The sequence below is a fragment of the Mustela nivalis genome (assembly GCF_964662115.1).
Source record: "Mustela nivalis genome assembly, chromosome: 4".
Lineage (NCBI taxonomy): Eukaryota > Metazoa > Chordata > Mammalia > Carnivora > Mustelidae > Mustela > Mustela nivalis.
The window spans coordinates 161144545-161163994 of NC_139023.1; the positions used below are offsets into that span (position 1 = coordinate 161144545).

At 52.5% G+C, this 19450-nt stretch overlaps 1 protein-coding gene across 1 annotated transcript in view; it reads left to right on the top strand.

Moving 5' to 3' along the window:
- Positions 1–13164: 13164 nt before the first annotated feature.
- The window catches only part of BIN3 (bridging integrator 3), a 42750-nt gene continuing 36464 nt past the window's right edge, over positions 13165–19450 (top strand). Inside the window, exon 1 of the mRNA XM_082729275.1 lies at positions 13165–13265. Within this exon, the coding sequence (XP_082585401.1) occupies positions 13258–13265 (8 nt within the window). The 5' untranslated portion in view covers positions 13165–13257. The remainder of the gene's footprint in view (positions 13266–19450) is intronic.

Below are 19450 nucleotides of genomic sequence, written 5' to 3' on the forward strand. Positions count from 1 at the left end.
TCCCGATGCAGTATCATCTGCAAAGTTAATTAATGTGTCATTGGGCTGTTGCCTGCTTCCTGATTCTTATCAGGGATTTCAATAAAACGCAGCAGCCCCAGTTCCTCCCCGTCTGTCCCTCTCCCTGGATCTGAGGCTTGTTCTTAGTCATCCATCCTTGACCTCTGCCTTCTGGCCAGTTCTCAGCTTCCAGCCTCAGGGCTGATGGAACTGTCCCGGCCCAAGCCTAGTCTGGGAGCAGAAGCACCATCCAGGGCTGTCCTGGCCATGGTGATCTAGGAGAGAATCATGGATAGCCCGGGCCCTTAGCTCATCCCATCGCCTTGAGAGGTTCCCCTGCATTTGAGGTGCCATAAGTGACCCTAACTGTCCAACACCCTCTTTTCTAGGTTAGAAAAAAAAAAAAAAAAAAAGAGGCTCCCAGAGGTTCCGTGACTTTTCCAAGATCACATCCAATAAAGGAAGAGCTAGGACTTCAGATCCAGACTCTCAGTGGAGGGCCCCGTGGAAAGTGCTGGTTACTTCATTTCCTCAGTACTATGTGCTGAGGGACACAGCATCCTTCCATTCATAAAGCTTCCCTTGTCCAGGGCAGAAGCAGGTAACAAATACGTATGTTGGATTGTGATATGTGTTACAGAAAAATACAGCAGGGTGACTATTCCAGTCACCCTGAGAGGTGCTGGGTGGGCGTTACAATCACATGGGGGGTAGCATAGGGAGCAGTCCCGTGGCCTCACTGGAGAGGGGCCTTCATACAGATGCAGGAAGTGCTGGAGGCAGTCCTGTGGACATCTGGGCAAGAAGGAACAGCAAGTTTAAGGCCCTGCTGGTGGCTTTCTGGAACTATTCAAGAAGCCACATGAAGCCAGAGTGGCCAGGGACAAGCTTGGAAGGGGACCAGAAAGAAGGGGAGAGAGCTGGACTCATGCTGGGCTGCTAGTCCATCTCCCTCTTCCCAGTCTTCCTCTCTTCTCTGCCCCCAATGATTCCCCTTCCCCACTTGGCTTCCTAACCACCCCCCTGCCCAGCTGCAGTCTTCATAACCTTGTTCTCATGACTTCTCAGAGGCCACTGATAATTCCTAAACCCCAGCTTGGCCAAGGACAGAAAGAACTGCCTCCTTCAAGAACCACAGCCCAAGAACCCTTTCCCTTCCTGTGGACACTTGCCTTGGTGCCAAATCCCTCATCAGATGAATGACTCTTCCTAATGCCCTACTGTCTCACAATGGGAATCTCCCTTGGCGTCCTGTCGCAGAAATCGCTCCTTGCAAGCCAGCTTCCTCCTTCAACTGTGGCCGGATTGGCCATGTTTCCTGCCTTGGCAAAGAGCTGGTGGGTGGCCAGGTTCCTCCAATACAGTTATATTCTCACACGGACCCCGAGCCCTGAATGTGCCCGAAGGGACATTCCTGAAATCACTTGATCTACTATAGCCCTCGCTGTGAGCTCGGTGCCCCAGGATTGTTGCAAATGTTGGTGCTGTGGCATTATGTCTATAGATTTCTCTAAGCAATTGCATCTGGAAAAGAGAAATTTCTTCCCTCTGCCTTTCTTTGGCCTCCCATATCATGTCTTTCCAAAAGCCTCCCCTTCCCCCGCTTCCCCCCATCTCTGTCTTTCCCTGGCAACTTGACATCATCATGAGAGCTTCTTCCCATTTCATTCATTCATCCATTAATTCAGCAAACCTGTACAAAGTCAGGTATAGTGCCTGTCTGGGGGGGCACAGGGAGTGGCTGGTGGTACAAAGAGGAACACCACCAGGACACCATTCCTGCCCTGGAGGGTCTTCCATTCTGTTGGGGGAGAGGCAGACCCATAAACGGGTGATTTCAACATATTGGGCCCGGTGTCATGAAATGGTGGTCCCTGATAGAAAAATACCTAAATCAGAGTCCAGTGGGAGGTGGGGAGTCAAGGGTCAAGGGGAGGGAAACTTCCTGGAGGATCTCAGAAAGTCCTCTTCCATGTCTCTCCATAATAATGAAACCAAGGTACTGAGAACTCACTACATGCCAAGTGCTAAGCTAAGGTCTCTGTGTAAATGATCCCATGGGACTCTAGGTAGAGGGGATCCACCCAGGGTGCCCTCTGGAGCCCCTTGGGGCTGCTTGCTCTCTTGTCCTTCTCCTCAAGGAGGAAAAGAAAGTCCCCAGTGGCCCCTGGGCCCCAGGAAACAACACATTAGCTTGGCATCTCTGAAGCACACCCAGCTGGCTTGGTGGAGGTTATCCAACCCAGATGACACTTCTCTGTGCTGCATTCTGGTTGCTTTTTCTTGCTACAGGGCAGACTTCTCCAGGGCGGAGGAGGGGTTCTGTCAGGGGATCCATCTTCGGATTCTCCTTGGTCCTCACGGAGCATCCCTCAGGCTGGCCTCCCTGCCTGTTTCTCAGTCCAGGCCCTGAGATGGTGAGCTGGAAGGGAAAGCCTCCCCATCTCCTCTTCTCCTGGGGCACTTGGAGTTCTGCTTCCACAATTCCAAACAGAGACCAGCATCTGCCTTCCTCCCCTCTACCTACCCACCTACTTCTCCTTTTCTCCTGGTTGAAGAGCTCAGGCCTCTTGACCAAAAAGGCCCAAGCTGCATCTTTGGCCCCAGTCTTGCTCTTCTCTCTGTGTCAGACCAGACCAGACCAAATGATGTGAGACAGACCCAGTCCACCTCATACCTTGGCCAAGCGGTAGGGGGCATGAACCCTTCGGTATCACCCATCGGTAGAGGGTATGAACCCCTGCTCCACAGGGCTTTTGAGAGGTCCACTGCAATGCAAAATTGTGAAGGAGAGCCACCCTGTCCCAGGGGCCTGAAGAAGACTGTTGGGGAACACTATCCTCCTTCTACAAGTAGATATCCCAGGCAGATGTTCTAGGCAGAACTGGGAGCCGGGTCTGAACTCATGTGACTCTTCTTAGTAGGTCAGATGGGAAAACCACACAGGATCCAGATGGTTCAGAGGTGAACCATCCGGGAATGACCCCTGCTTCCCCTTCTGGGCCTAAGGGTGCTGAAATCTACAACCGGCAAGGACATATATATCATCAAACATGTACATGTCTGGGCTACCTAGACAGCATTCCTGTACCACCCCAGGAGTTAGAAAGCCCTGGCTCCTGACCTTGACTTTGACATGAGGACAAAGATGTATGCTGTTTGCAAAGCCATAGCCCCTCTGTGTCTTAAAGTCCCCATCAAGAAAGTGGGCAGTGCTACTAGTGGATCCACACTTGAAGCTTGGGTGTGAAAGGGTCCCAGTATCACCACCCTGTGCACCAAAGCCCCACCCCTCCCTCTCTGAGCCAGGGGCTGACCAGGGGCCCAGCAGGGGCAGGAAGTGGAAAAGGCCTGTGCTTTCGTCCTCCTGGGCCCAAATCTGATCCTCCTTGCTGATGCTCAGAAGGGCTGGCCTTTTCCCACCTGTCTTGACTCCCTGGGGCCTCTGATTCCCCGGCCCAAGCCAAATGTGTATAAGAAGATAGGTCAAGAGGTCCCCCAGTTTGGGGTCTCGGCAGTGGCCTGTGGTGCATGGATCAGCCCCAGGCTCATGGACTAAAAGGCACCAGGGGGTGGCTGGCTCCTGAGCAGAACCACTATCCTAGGATTGGGGGGAGAAGGGAGCCGTGTGGAGGGCTCAGAGCTCTGCCTTTGGGCCTCTGCCCTGAGAATTCCTACTACTAGGAATCCTCTGGGGATATGAGCCCCAAAGAGCCTCTGCCTCCCTACAGGAGCATGATCTCAGGAGAGGCCACCCAAGAGGTCCTGGAGCTTCTTTCCTTCTCCCCATCCCCAAAGACCAAGTGCGCTTCTCCCCATCCTCTTCCCAAACAGGCTGCCTGGAACCATCAGCCCCTCCCTGCCGGCCTGCCTTTTCTCACTTATCTGGAGCATCACCCATTTCTTCCATCCCTCCCCGCACTGGAGTGTCTGCTGGGTTACCCAACCAACCACCCCTAGGTCAAGCTTGTGTCGGATGGGTTGAGTCATTACCTCCATCTCCTCCCCAACCCTCCCAGGTCCCAGGGCTTGGTCTGGTTTAGCAAGCTGGGAGGGAAGGCTCCTTCCCTTCCATGTGGGTAGACTCCAAGGCCCCACAGGCCTCTTGGGACAGGGGTTTTCCTGCTATTTGGCTGGACTTTGTCTTCCCTGGAACAGTGCCTCATGGGCACTCCTCTCTCCCCAGCATTATAGACCCCCCCCCATTACCAACTAGACCACCCAACAGAGGGCCTGAGTTTGTTTCCTGCCCATCTCTCCACTCCAACCACCTCTCTGGCTAGTCATGGAAACTTGGACACAGGAGCTAACATCTCTAGGCCTCAGCAGATGCTTCTATAAGACAGAGGTAATAACAGTGCTCCTGTCTTGGGCAGGACACCAGTCCAGCTACCTCCCCAAAGCCCTCTGCCAGTTCCCCGAGGCCTGCTTGTTCTCTGCTCTTTCTCACCCGTGCTCTAGAACACCTGGCTGGCCACCACAGGGGCTCCTAGTTCACTGTACTCCTCTTCCCCATGCACCGGCTGGCCTTGGCTCCTGCCCCTCCCCCATCCACACACTCTAGCCCCTGCGGGCTGGCCTATAAAAGTCTCCAGACAAGTCCGACCAAAGCCCTGAGAACAGGCCTCCAGACAAACCTCCCAAGGTTCGGGTCCCCACTTCCTTCCGTGCTCTCCCCACATTATCCAGGGAACTTAGAGGTGATGGAGCACCGCCCCATTTCCCCCCCAGGACAGGAAGGTGGGCTCTGTCTTCCTACATAGCCTTCAGCCCTGGTGGTGCCCTAGGCCATCCCCTCTGTGTGTGGCCCTGCTCCCATGACCCCCATCTTGGTGCCTGCCCCACACACGCACAAGCAAGCAAGGCCGCAGCAGCCCCACTTTGCTCTCCCACAGCCCAGGCTCCTCTGCTTTCCCTCCCCCTCTCGTTCTCTTTCTGTGCTGTGCTCCTAGAACACACCCTCCCGGCCCACCAATCCTACACAAGCCACTGTGCCTTACAAGCCTCAGCTCCACAGTTTCCTAGCCTGCCTCTGTAGGAAGGGTCTTTGCGATCCTCTCCCTAAGCCCCTTGCCCCTCTCCCCAGGAGGAAAAGCCACCGGAGCCCCCTGCCCAGCAGCCCAGGCAGCCCCTCCCCAGCAACGGGTGAAGGGACCAGAAGAAAGAAGCACTGTCGGTTCTTTTCCCTGAGACTCCAGGATTTTGCACCAAAATGCAGGGTGTGCTCCTGTTTGCATTTTTTTTTTTTTGTTTCCTTTCTGAAAATAACCATGAAACTATCATTTCCTCCCACTGCCTTTTCCCTATCTTATTTGGATTAGCAGAGTTGCTGGGAGAGGTGGTTTGGAGCCCCTGGCAGCCTCCTTCTCGGACCTGGGTCCCGAGAACTCACAGGTGGCTTTCAAGCAGGTGCAGACAGAGGGGCACCCTCCTCCCCCTGCTGTGGGAAGAAGAGGATCCCAGACACTGGGCACCGTGGAGCTCCATGACCCCCTCAATCAGAGACCTCTGGGAAACCAGGTTCCTGCCCTGTCTTGTCCCCAAGTTGGCAAGTCCTGGAAACAGGCCTGCCCTGGTTTCCCCTCAGGGGAAGCTTCTGGGTGTGGGGGAGGGGCCTGCAGCTCAGCCCCCTCCCTTGGCTGACCACAGGGGAAGCCATGATGGTGGCACACTCTCAGAGCGAGGGGGTGGGGTGGGGTGGTCAACACAGGAGAATCTGTCCATATATAAGAAGCAACATGGGGTGCACACCAGGGGCTGTATTTCTCTCTTTCCATTTTGTTTCCATCTAGTGCCGCCTCCTGGTCAGCCATTCTAGGCCTTTGTGCCTGTCCTCCAAGAAGCAAGCCTCTAAAGGTGTCAGATCCAGGCTGAGGTGATGGATCCGAGACACCCCCAAAGCAACCTGCCGCACCCTTCCCTCTAAGGGCCTTCGGGTCCAGCCCACTTCCAGTGACTTGCCTGAGAAACTGGGTTCTCACTACCTCCCCCAGCCCATGCTGTGGAGGCTTCGACTCCTCAGGTCTCAAACCCTCAGGCAGTGGCGAGAGTGGTTAGAAATGACAGCGGGGTGAGAAGCCAGCGTTCCTCGCCCTGACGCCTTCCGCAAGGTACCCCAGTCCAGGATCCCAGTCTCCCAAGTTCACAGCTGCCTGCCTTTGTGTCTGGTTGAAGATCACCCGACCGAGGGTCCCAGGGGTACAGGAAATGACAATGCCATCCAAGGCAAGGGCTGCATAAGGTTCAAAGAGGGGCTCCTTTCTACATGCTGCTCCATGCTCGCTGCCCAGATTCGCCCTCGGAAAGCCGTGGGGGAGTGGTGTCTACCCCATCCACTGACCCCCTTCTCTGGGTTGGACTGCCATGGTGGAAACCTCATTCCTTTCTTTGAGGGTCCTTGACTGCCCCCAAAGACAAAACCCTGACATGATGCCATCCTGATCCCCCACAGACCTTCCAAACACATCAACCGCCCCCCACCCCTTTGGTCCTGCCCCGTCGTCTCCAGCGGGATGGGACGGGATGATTCTCCTCCCCCACTCCCTGTGCCGGGGCTGAGCTGCTGGGCTATTTGGGGCTTCGGCCGGCCCGGCAGTGTAATCAGTGCCTCGGGATAATTGCCACCTGCCCCGCCGGTGTCTAGGGGCTGTCTCGGCCACAGCGGCAGGGGGCGGACACTGGGCAGCCAGGCCCACAGCGAGGTCAGGCTAGGGCAGTCCTCCCCACGCCCTAGATCTGCTCTCCCCATGTGTGTGTGGGACCTGTGAGGATTCCCTAGGAAAGCCATGCCCTCCTGGGGGCTGCGCTCATCTGGGGTACTCTGTGGCTTCAGTGGAGAGTGGAGGGCTATCCCAGCCAAGGAACAAAAGTCCTGAGACATGCACAATCAGCTCAAAGCCTATCTTCCCAGTCCTGCCACTGAAATTAGTGGGTACCCCTTCTGTCTGCAAGCTGGCCTCTAGGCAGCACCACAGCTAAGTCACTGGCTCTGTTGCAAGAATGACTTCTGTTGGACCATCCCAGGCTCTCCTGCAGCCAAGCCCACCAAGCCTCCTTGTCCTCCTTTGGAGAGGTGGCAAGGGTTAATGAGATAGCACATGAGTGAGATCTCACAAAAACTAGCTCCCTCCCCTTTGGCTACTTTCTTTTCTACTCCAAGGTGGCTTAGACAGACCTGGTTTTAAACACCTGTCATTGACACTTGGCCAACTCTATGACGCTTGGGCAATTGGTTCAGCCTTGGTTTCCTCATTTATAAAAAGGGTCCTCAGAGAAGCTGCCCTATCAAGTTACTGTGAAGAACACATGGTCTTGGGGTGCCTGGTGGACTGAATTGGTAGAGCATATGTCTCTTTCCACCTCAGGGTTGTGAGTTCGAGCCCCATGTTGGGTGTAGAGATCACTTAAAAATAAAATCTTTTTTTTTTTTAAAGAGAATACATGATTGAATGCATGTCAGATGCTTTGCTGAGCACCAGGAGTACTCAGCACTGATGGAGGTTATCACGGACAACTGCAAAGACCAAAGAATGGGCATGGGAAGCTTCAGGAAGCCAACCGTGCCACACTCAGAAGAGCAAAGGCTGAAGAGACACGCCAGAGCTGATGGGAACAACCGCACGGCAACCCCAGGGCCTGGACATCCTCTGTGGCGGCTAGAGACCCGAGGCTAAGGGGTACTTCTCTCGGGATTTCTCCCTCTTGCAACCCTGTTTGCTCTAAGATGGTGTCACATAAGCTCCTCATAGTCTAGAGAACACTAGACAGTTGTGGGTATTTTCTTTTTTAAAAAGAATCAGAAGCAGCAACATCTAGATGAAGTAGCTTTGATCTTGGGAAATGTAGAAATAAAATTGTTTCTTTTTCTTTACTGACATAATCCAAACGTTATTTGTCCTAATATTTGGGATTCTTTACATATCCATGAGCGGCTAGCCAATGGAAGGGCCATTCTTCCCAGGGTGGAGCACCATGGTGGGGGTTGGGCAGGGGTGGGGTGGGGGGAGTGGGCCAAAGGGCTGACCTGAAAGAAGAGGATTCACAGGGCCAGCCTGTCCCCAATACAGCCCAGCTCCAGCCTTCCCCAGGAAGATAGAGAGTTCCCATCATCAGCACCCAGGCCAACAGGACAGACCAGGAGAGCACCCTAGCTCTCTTGCCCCATCAGCACCAAAGCAGGAGCAAAGGCCACCCAAAGTGCCAGATACTGCCCCCTTGAGGATGCAGAGGACTGCCAGAGCATGCCAGAGCATAGGGCAGGGAAAGTGGGACCCGTCCCCATTTGCAGGAGCTGCCCAACCCTAGGCAGAGCCCTGACAGCCTCAGCCCAAGGCAGCAATTCCTTAGCCCCTCCACAGCCTGGGCATCGGCCCCCTGTCACGCCATCGTGGGCTCTGTCATCCTCTTTGGCCACTAATGCCCCACTTCGGGGGCTGCATCTTCAGTGACTTACCCTTGCCTTCCCCTTTCCAGGTGTACCTTGGACCCACCTGGAGGAACAGGCGACTTGGAGCCAACTCAGATCCCAGGGGCTTGGGGCATGGGCTCAGTGCTCCTCCTGCCCGTTCTCTTTCCAGCGGGCATCTCCTATTATGGGTCAATCTATCAGGGGCCTGCCCAGCCTGGAGGAGCAGCCCTTGGGCACATGCCCGGGACCCATGCTGTCCAGGGGTATTGTTTTCCCTCCTGGGTGCGCTCTTTCTCACTCTCGTCTCCTCCTTGGCTTCTGCGAGCTAATCAGGGAGAAGGAGGGGGAGGTGGGGGATGCTGCTTGCCTTCCCCGTTATCTGCAGCAATCCACGGTGACTAATGCTCCCAGTTGGTAAAAAGGCAGTGTAATCAAAACACTTTTTTTTTAGTCCTTAAAGTTAGTCATTCTCCCAGAGTGGAGGAAAAAAAAAGCCCACAGCAGGCACCATGAAATGCAAGCTGAGAGGCTCACACTGCGGGGGGAACTAAAGCATTGGCCATGGGAGCTCCCTGTAGGTCTGAGGCTTGGGCCTCCTTCCTCCCGGCCCTTGACTAGCCCTCCTGCACACCCTCCTTTGTCCTTGCTTTCCTCAGCATCTGGGCTGGCAGATCCCTGAAGGATCCCTGAAGGATCAATGCCAAGTCCAGAATCTGCCCTTTTCTCTCACCCTGCCAGGTGCTGCCACCTGCTGGTCCCGAGCTCGCTGACCAGGAGGAAGCATATAAAAGTTCCCAGGTCGAGGCCAAGCCCTGAATCCCTTTAGGTGCCTGGTCTCAGGCTGGCCCGCCCCTCCAGGGTTCGTGCTTCGCCTATTCCCCAGCTGTCTGCTGCTCCTTTCCACTTTGCCTTGACAAAGTTGTAGTGTCTACAGAAGTAGGAACTTCAGCGGTGAGAGGTCGTATAACCACAGCGTCAAAAAGCATAAGGTTCAGGACCAGGAGGCCCAGGTGGGAATTCCTTCTCCCTACTTACCAGCTGTGCTTTATGCCGATCACAGTAATAGGATCGACTTCACAGCATCATGGGAAACGGCGAAAATGGAACCACTTAAAACAGTGCCTGGCATATCGTGAATGCTCAGTTATTAACTGGTAATAAAAATAAGAACAACGGCTAAATAATAAAATAGACTGGACCGCCTTAGTCATCCAAGGCAGGCATCGCTAATCAATCACAGAACTTCCCCAACAAGGACAGATTCCCCAGAATCCTATGTGGTGCTCCAGGCAGCCAGGAACAAGCCATTCGAGATGGCAAGTGGGATGGCACCCATTTGCCATCCCAGATCTAACCCAGACTCTTTATGTTACAGTCAAGAAAAATGAAGCCCGGAGGAGGGGAGAGACTCCCTCAAGCTCCTTGGGGACAGAGCCAGGGTCCAGACAGCTATTCCTGGCCCTGCCTGCTTAGCTAACCCAGCCTCTGACTTGCCACTTTACCCTGACATTTGAGCCCTTGAGGTGTGCTTCCCACCACTGAAAACTTTCACCCACATATCCTGCATCTTCTCCCACCCTTGCTCGTCTCCCATGTCCTTGGCCCATGGCTCCTCAGGGAACTCTTGTTCCGGGCCACCTTGTTGAGCAGATGCAGAACAGAGGGAAGTGGGTAGTGAAACCATATAGAAACCTGAGGGTTTGGGTCTGAATTTATGCTCCGGGAGCCTCCCAGGACAGAAAGACCTTCAGGGCTGCAAAGGGAACTCGGCCCATCAGTTCAGCCCCCTAACAGTCAATCCCTTCAGTCTCAGCCCTTACGCTGGTGAGGAAGTTCCTCATGATCCAGCTCCAGTTCAGGAAGCCTTGCTCCTAGCTGACTAGCGGTCCGCCTGGTGAAAGAATCGGACCTTTGTGTGGGGAGGGCATATAGGACAAGCCCAGAGAGGAGGGTCAGTGGGGAGCACCTGCTCACCAGTTTCTGAGTAGAGGGGAGGGGTGTGGTGGCTTAACTGGTTCTTTGGCTCTTTTCCCTCTGGTACAGAACTCTGTCCACCCAAACAAATCTCTGCCCCCTGAACACTCCCTGAACTTCAGGCTCAGACTTTGGGGGAGGAAGCAGTATTCACCAGGCTGGCAGCCAGGAGCATCCCACCTCTGTCTGAAGCTCCTCCACTCTCAGCTTCCACAGAGAAGCTGAATTTGTTCATTTCCAGCCCCCCTTCCCTCCCCAAAGGGGCAGGATCAACCTGACCCTCTTAGTGCCATCCTTTGGTTCCCAGAAGAAAGTCTGAGCTTCCCACCCTGGGTCTGGAGACCCGCAGCTGAATTTTCTGTGACAGTGGGAGGTGTTTATGTTTCCTCATGTTCAGCTCCCCAGGGATCAATGCAGAATGCCGTGTCATGCTCATGGAGGGAAGCTTGGGGGTCTACAGGACAGCAGGGGGCCCAGCCGTCCATCTTCAGCCTGGCACATCTCAGGCTGAGCAAAGGAGCCACAGGGAAGGAGTCCAAGCGGGCCTTTCCAGACAGAATCCTAGAAGGCCAGCATTCTTTCCAGGACCCTTAGCGGTCATGCTGGCCCCATTAAAGAGCCAGGGCTGTGGGTAAGCCGCATGGCCCTAGTTGGGCCTCAGGCTGAATCCTTCCCTCTCCCCTCCTTCCCACCCTCCCCCTCCCCGCCCTGAAATGTCAGATCTGCTGACATCTCTCAATTTGCTCAGATTTGCTCACTTCTCTCAGCTTGCCTTTCTGTTCAGGCCCCATGCCACAGACCTCCTCTATTTTCCTATTTCCTGAGGACCTCTTCAATCAATAAGACAACTTAAAACCTCATAGTGTTGGCAACTTTGGTGATATAATCCATCCACTCATCTTCTGGAAAATGCGGCCAAGGTTCAGAGACAGGATGTGACTTCCTGAGGTCAGTCCTAGTGTCAAAGATGGAACCAGAGCCCACGACTCCTCTAGACTCCTTATCCAGAATCCATTATTCTTGTCCTATGGGATGTGTCTGCTACCCGCCAACCCTGAAACACACTTCCTCTGGGATATAGTGGTTGCCTAGGCTGATATTTCTGGAAATTCTTTAGCACTTTGGGGCAATAATTAAGGGACACAGGGCACAGGGAAAGGAAGAAGCAGGTGGGAGAGCCATCCACGGGTGTTAAAATACCAGAATGTTCATCAACCACATCACCCCTCATCCATCCATCACACCTTGTACAAAGCAGCAAGGACTGTCCCTCCCTTTGCCTATCCTCTGTCCAGGCTGCCTTTTGGTGACTTCTCTTCCTCTTTATTCTTCAAGTTCTCTAGTGTTCACTTTGGCTTGTTTCCTGAGGAATAACATGGTGATGAAGCTGATCTGTGGAAGGCACTCGGGGGCCCACCCTCTATTGGGAAACCCCTGTTGAGTTAAACTCTAGACTCTCAACAATGGAAACAGAAAACACAAATGAGAGACCATCTGCTGTGCACGAGCCTCTGAGTACCCCAGCTCCTCCTGACCAAGCCGTCCACTCTCCCCTGGTAACTCAAAACAAGTGATACACATCTTCTCTTCAGTGGCTTAACTTGAGATCCATTTGAAGGAAAATTCCCAGAGAGAGGGCCCATGTGAGCCCAGCAGTTACTTGCACAGGCCTCGCTGCCTGCTTTTCTCTTCTGAGGTAGGGAGGCTCTTGTGGGTGAGGAGGCCAACATGGCTCAAGACCCCAGGCAGCTTATAAGGGACTAAGGCCCTGAACTCTGTCTTTGGGAGAACCAGAGTGAGCTGCTTGCCTGGAACTCAGTCCCCTTCTCAGCTAAGACAGGTTTCCTCTGCCTGGATTCCCTCCAGCCCTCATCTCGGATTAAACTGGCTAGACTGAGCTGCCTTTAGGACTTGGCTTACACATCAGCTCTTCAGGGAAGCCATCACTAAAACGCACATGCAGCTTGCAGGAGTCCCTTATGGGCCGCCTCAGCGCCCTGTCCTTTCCCATCATATGTGATTACTTAGTTGCCTTTTATCTCTCCTTCTAGGTATGTAGCTCTGAGAGAGAATTGGGGCAGGATCCATGCTTCTTCAGGGTTGTGGCCTTGGGGTTAGCACAGTGCCTGGCACATAGCAGGAACTCCAGGAATATTTGTCAAGTGACTGAGTAAAAACAATGGGACCATTCACATCATCTGGGTTCTGTAAAGCGGAGCAGAGGGAAGGACTAGGAGACAAGGTGCAACGCTTACTCTTTGTTCTCTTTCGTTGGGTGGGTAAATCGACAGAACATTGCCAACCAGAAAAGCCCTTTTTATATTCAGAGCCTTGTGCCATCTATAAGGGGACAGATCCATCGATGTTTTTGTTTATAGCAGGTAAGGCATGTACAGGGTACACAATTTAAAAAACACAAAGACCACAAGGGGAACGTAAGTCCCCCCCCCCTTGGCTCCCCCACTGTCCCTTCCCCTATGGACAAGGGCTGCTTAGAAATCTCTTTGCAGACAGAAAAACTGAGGCCATAACAAGGTTAAGAGGGAAGTGTAGTAAGCGAATGAGAATTTTACAAATCAGTATCTCTGGCAGAAAACGCACCCGGCGGTGGGGGGGGGGGCGTCCCCACGCCGCCGCCACAAGCTGAGCCCCGAACCTCCAACGCAAGGTGCGAGGTCTCCGGGCGGGGCCGGGCAAATGCGCGGGACGCCCGCCGCCGAGGAAGGGTTAACGCCCGGGGCCCTGCCCACCCCCGCCTCTTCCGGGTATGGGGGGGTGGGGTTACGTCACTTCCTGGAGACTGGCTGAATCCGGAAGTGATCCCTGAGGACCCAGTTGCAGCCGAGGACCCCGGCGGCAGGGCCAGTTTCGGGACCATGAGCTGGTGAGTGAGGCCAGGGCGGTAGAACCGCTGGAGACCTAGGCCCGCCAGGCGCCTTGCCCGCGCCCACCTGAGTCTCCTCGTCCGCGCTGCCCGCCCTGCCAGCACGGACCCTCCGCCCTTGATCGTTCGAGGGCCCTTGTCCTGGTGCATTCCCGGAGGCTCCGTCTCTCGGCAGGACTCACCGGGAGCGGGGGCGGGGGAATCCCCTTGGCCTGGGATTCCCGCGTCGGTTTCCTGACTCTTTCTGTTACGTAGAACCGGTCCCCTCTTCTCCCAGCTGCTTGGAGTGAGGAAGTTTCCTGTTTCCTCCTCTTGTAAACGTTCGTTGAAGTGGAGTAAAATGCCTGCTTTCTCCCCTGTGGGCATCTCTCCATGGCTCCCGTAGGCTCCCGTAGACTCTGGCAGTCTGGGCCCAGCTCACTGATCAAAAACCCACTCGCTTTGAGATGACTAGTCTTTGAACCACTTAACAGTCTTTGAAAGACAGAACTTGCTGCTCTTTTGGAAGGGTCCAGAATCGAAAACCCACACCCACACTCCCAGTGTGGGATTGAACTAGTTTTAATCATTGGCAGGGCCATTACCCACTCACTGTTTTCTCTGGAACATAGACATAGGTAAGCTAAAATTACGGGAACCAGCAGGCCATGAGGAAAGATGCTAAGGAGTCTCAGAGTAGGAGAGTCACAGCTCCAGCGTTGGAAAGTATGTTGCTGTATGATGGCCATAGTAGATGAAGGCTCATAGTAGAGACTTCATAATACTTAATGGTTGATTTGTTTTGACTCAGTTTGCCCAAAGGGCCTTTCTTACCTTCAGACCCAAGGACCTGAATATCCACAACCTCAGACCTCAGGGGGTCTAGCCGTATAGTTTGCTTGTATGAATACACTGACCTTTAGAGATGTATGAGATGAATCAAATCTCTTGGAATCCAAGTCCATTTAGCATAGGGAATGTGTTTGTCACTCTGTCCTCATAGTCTGGTCTGTTTCTTTATACAAAGTAAATGTATGATAACTGGTCATGAATGAAAGAATGATTATAGGAGAATATCCTTCAGGAAGGCCCTTGCAGTCTCACATTTGACCATTAGTGGAAACTACGCACTGGCCACAAGTTGCGAATATCAGCCAATGTTAAGGACAATTCTCTAATGTAAAATTTAGACCATTTCTGTCCCCTCTGCTCTCCTGCTTCGTAGACAAAGATTGATGGACAAATGTCAGAGAGTTGGTACCAGCACGAGAGGAAGCCCGGAGCAATGCCCTAATAAGCCCCGGCAGGAGCTGCTCTTTTTCCCTCCACCTTTGTTCCAGGAGGCCGATAGGGGGCTAGAGCCTTAAAAGCTAACTTTCCCATCTTGTTATAACCTAGTTAGTGATGAGCAAAGTGGCAGTCCTTCAGTTCCCTTTCCTAAAGAAATTACTTCCTTAAAGTGTCAGCCTGGGTTCTCTGACCTTGTGATATAGATATCCTCTTCCTAGCTGCATCTGGAAACTTTGGAATTCCCTTGCTTAATTTTTTAAGGTAAAAACCAGAGAGTACAAATGTTTTGTATTGCTTAGATTGGCATTCACAGTTTTAAAAGTCAATCTTTGCTTCAGTAATCAGGAGAACAGAGCAGCAGGCAGGGTAGAGGATTCTCCTGGTGATCTGAAGCATGCTGTTTCCACCTGTCTTAAAGAAGGCTTTCTATCCGAGAACGCAATAGCCTGTTTCCTAAGGCCTGTCAGGTTGCAGAGAATTGAAATTGACAACTGACGGTTCAGCAAAAGCTTGAGATTTTTATTCTGCAGAGTTAATTTACTAGTGTAGCTTTTGCAGCTTGGCATCTCCTTGGACCATGGGTCAGAACCAAAAGGGTGGCTTTGTCCCTCAAAGCTGAGATTCCTTTTTCTTCCTCTATAGAGGGTCTCTACGTCATCTCTTACGTGGACCCTGACCCTATCTCCCTGAGAGGGGAAGAGCACCGGCGCCTGGGCACACAATCACACTCAGTTCATGGCTCAATGGCTGGCAAAGGGAGCAGGGCTGGGTCCTTCTGATTCACTCCTGGAGTGGTTTTCCTGCTCCCAGAATGAATCCATCCATTCATCCAAGACTGGAATTCTCAGTGGGGGAAGAGACCAGAGTGACGTAGGGCCATCATAGAAGGCCGATGCCCAGGGTCAAGTTCACCAAGCACATGGGGTATGCCAGCCATCATTGAATAAGTCCTAGGGGCATGCAGCCCATGGTCCCCAGAGGGTAGCCATTGTTCTGTGCTAGGCTGGGCTTTCAAAATGTCACAGTGAGAAATGTCCAATATTGATGCCCTTTGCACACTGTGGACTTTGCATGAAGAGTGAGAGGTCTTTGTTCCCTGCTTCCTCTGTGCATGCAGCCCACCCACCCCGTTTGTTTAGTGGGTACCTGCTGTCTTCCTGTACCATCTTCCCATCCATTCATCCACCGACCACCCACGCGTCTTCTCGCCAGGTGGTCCAGTGTTGTGCCCTGCTAGGAAGAAGGCGTTTGATATTCAGGTCAAACATCTCAGGTCACTGATCCGCTATTTGGGCCTAAGTCAAGCACTTCCCTCTCCTCTCCTGCTTGTCTCCCCCTCTCTCTTCTTGTGTCTGTATCTTTATTATTGTATGGAGGGAGAGTTCAAAAGAATTAAGAATATAATCTGCCTTATCCATCTGGCTTCACTGTCTCCAGGGAGAGTAGCCTTCCCTGGAACCACACACCTTGATGCTCTTAGGCTTGAGTGACAAGGAAAAAGGAGGCCTGCAGTAAATCTTCCTCTGTTAGAGGTCCGGAAGTTTGACTCAGAACGAAGGAAATCAGCGTCCATGCAGAGAAATGTGGCTGGGAGTTGGAGGGGTGAGTTCAGGTTCTGGCCGCCCCCCACTGCTGCCTGTTGCTTTGGGCCCTGGCATAAGACATCTCACTCTTGTTTCAACTGTTTGTAATGAGAGGGGAAGGGGCTTTTTCCAGTGTTTGGAGAGAGCTGAGGATCCTGAATCCCACAGCGTCTTTGTCAAAGATGTTTTCTTCAGTTATGCTCATCATGTCCATGTGTTGGGGCAGCTTCAGAACTGGCAATTCAACTGTTAGAGTTGCTTCCCTGAACCCATTATGTCGGTGTCTAACACATTAAGTAAGGCCCGCGGCGACTTGTTGCACACAGATCGTGCTCCATAACTGTTTGTTGATTTCCTGCTCAGTGAACATTTCTACTGTACAAGGGGCCTGTGCTGCATTTTGGGGACACAGGAAAGGCTCTCAGAACCAATGCCTGTTATAAGCCAGCGTATGGAAAGCGCTGGGGCTTCACAGGAGTGACAGCCAATCACCAAATGTCAGTATGGCATCAAGAAAAGTTTCAACCAGAGGACGTAGTTTTAGTTAAACCTTGACTAGCCAGTATGCAGCGTTGCAGTGGGCAGTGGGAGAGGGGCCCAGGATAGAGGGATGGCGTGGAAAAGGCGTGTGGAGACGGAATGCATCAAGAGTATTCAGTGGGGTCAGTCAGGAGGCTGGCTTGGGTTTAGCTCATAGGGCTGCGTGGATAACAGCAGGCACCAGAGTTAGGGCCCCTGGTCAGTGCTTGCAGGGCCTCCCCGAGGAGCCAAAACTCAGCTTCAGCTTTTGAAAATGGAAGGGTTTTGAGCATGGAAGTGACACGGGGAGATCAGCCGTTTCATGGGATTCATTTGGGAGTGCTCTCTATGAGAGTTCAAAGAAGGGGAAGAATGGAGCCTGGGTTGGGGGGAAGAGTGGGTGGGGAAGGTGGGGCACGAACTTGGACAGTGGCCTCCTCTAAATTTTTTGACCACAGTTTGCAGTCAGAAATAGCTTTGATATCGCATCGCAGCACACCTACATTTATACTTCAGGCACATGTGTGATGCATTCCAGTATTTTCTGTTATGTTCTAGTTCATGTTTAAAAGAATGGTGTACTTCCACTGATCTCATGACTGATTTTGATAGATTTGCGGTGTAGCAGCGTACATGATTGATGCGGGACCCCAGATAGACAAACACTGATTTGGGCGTGTATTGCAGGGATTCAGGCTACAAGCCAACACAAGTGACTCCAGCCAGCAGAAGACAGTGTTGCCCATTTATCTGGTGGGTTTTTGAGGGTCATAATAAGAAATGTAGAGGGGGCAACTCTGAAAAGCCCCAGCCACGTGCTGTGTAAGAATTTAATCCATAGATGGGAAAAGTGTCAGTCACTTTAAGGAATAGGGAACTGAAGCAGACAAAAGCCTGTACCAAGATGTTGGTTAATTAATAATCAGGGAAAAGCAGATTAAGCCAACAGTAAGATGCCATCACACAGCCATCTGACTGGCAACAGTGTTGGGGTTTTTTTGTTTTTTTAAGATTTTATTTAATTTTTTGACAGAGATCACAAGTAGGCAGAGAGAGGGGGAAGCAGGCTCCCCACTGAGCAGAGAGCCCATGTGATGTGGGGCTGATCCCAGGACCCTGGGATTATGACCTGAGCCAAAGGCAGAAGCTTAACCCACTCAGCCACCCAGGCGCCCTGGCAACAGTTTTAAAGTCTGGCAACACTCATCTAAGGATGAGGAGCAGGGGGAGCACGTGCCCACTGGCATCCGGGGTGCGAGGTAGCGTGGAGAGGAGTGGTGTGAATTGATCCAGCCACTTTGGAGGTTTCTACAGCACCTGTGACATTGGAAACGTTTGCACCCCCTGGCCCAGAGCAACTCCCGCCAGGGAGCAGGTCGCTTCATTGTGTGTGGGTGTCCAGCCTCTCCAGTGTGGTGTCTTTACATAATGAGACAGGTGGTCGTTACAGTGGATGAAGCGGGGCTATGTATATGAATGTGGACAAATCTCAGACGCATAGTGCTGGACAGAAAAGTTAGTTTCAAAGTGATGCATTCAAGATTGTACTATTTCCGTACAGTTCGGGCCCATAAAACAGTACTGTATTGTGCTTACAGCTTACTCTACGTTTACGTATGTAGTGAAAGTCTAGGAATGATACCTACTAAAGGCAGAGCCATGGCTCCCCACCAGGGTGAGAAGGAGTGGGGGGGGGTACGTAATCACGCTATAGCCCTCAGGGGGCTCAACAGCAGTGCCTGAGGAGCTACACTGCTTCAAGAGTGAGGTCAGAGGCAAGTGTGGCTTCATGGTAGAGCATGATGATGCTCGGTGAACGCCCGAGTATTTCCTCTCTGTCATTTCTGAGTACTTACAATATTGATAATCCTCTTAACTTTTGTCATGCCTGGCCTGAGGGGCATCACAGCCAGAGCTCACGTCACCATTCAGTGCAGGAGAACTCCTGCCTCCCACATTTGGTAGGCAAGGATGACCTGGGGAGGTAGGCCTAGAAGTGAGTTTCCCTCTCAGGCCCCCTTCTCCTTCTCCTTGCTGCTTTCAGACCTTCAGCAGAGAAGGGAAAGGGTCGAGTGAAAGCTCTTTGTAGAATTCCTGGTTGGTTAGAGACTGAAGTGAAAATGAGATTGGAGATAGTGCCTCAGAAGTGAAACAGCTGGGCTGGTGCCTCTCAGAGTCTGTCGCCATCAGAGCCAGGGTTCACCGGTCAGAATGGGAAGTAGGCAGTCAGAATGGGAAGTAGGCGCTGGAGGCTTCTCTCGGGCTTGTTGAGTAAGCAGGAGAAGCCTTTCACCTCACAATGCCTTCTGTTTTCTGTTTATAAAATGGGGAAACGCATTTTCTAAGGAACTACAGAACAAACAAACAGACTACCTCCCCGAATTGCCTTCCTTCCTCTTGTTTCTAGACCTTCAGCAGTGCCATCAGCCTCCAGACTTCAGTCACAAATCCTTTCACTACTCAGGAGGAAGTCCTCATTCATTGTAGGCAAGTGGACCCACTTGGGACGGCTGCTTGCCCCCGAAACAGTACAAATCACTGCAGCTTCCCTAACCATACTGACCTCTGCGTAACCGTGTCGAGCCACCCCCTCAGGCCTCAGTTCATTCATCATCATCGAAAACAACATCATCTTTATTGCAGATCCATACAGGCCGCTGACTGTATAGTCAGGAACTATTTTAGGAACTAAACTCGTTTGGCCCTCCAGTGACCCTACACGATATGTATATTATTGTCCGATTCTGTGGGCAAGGAAACTGAGAGACAGGAAGGTTAGGTAACTTGTCCAAAGCCTCACCATTGGCAGTTGGC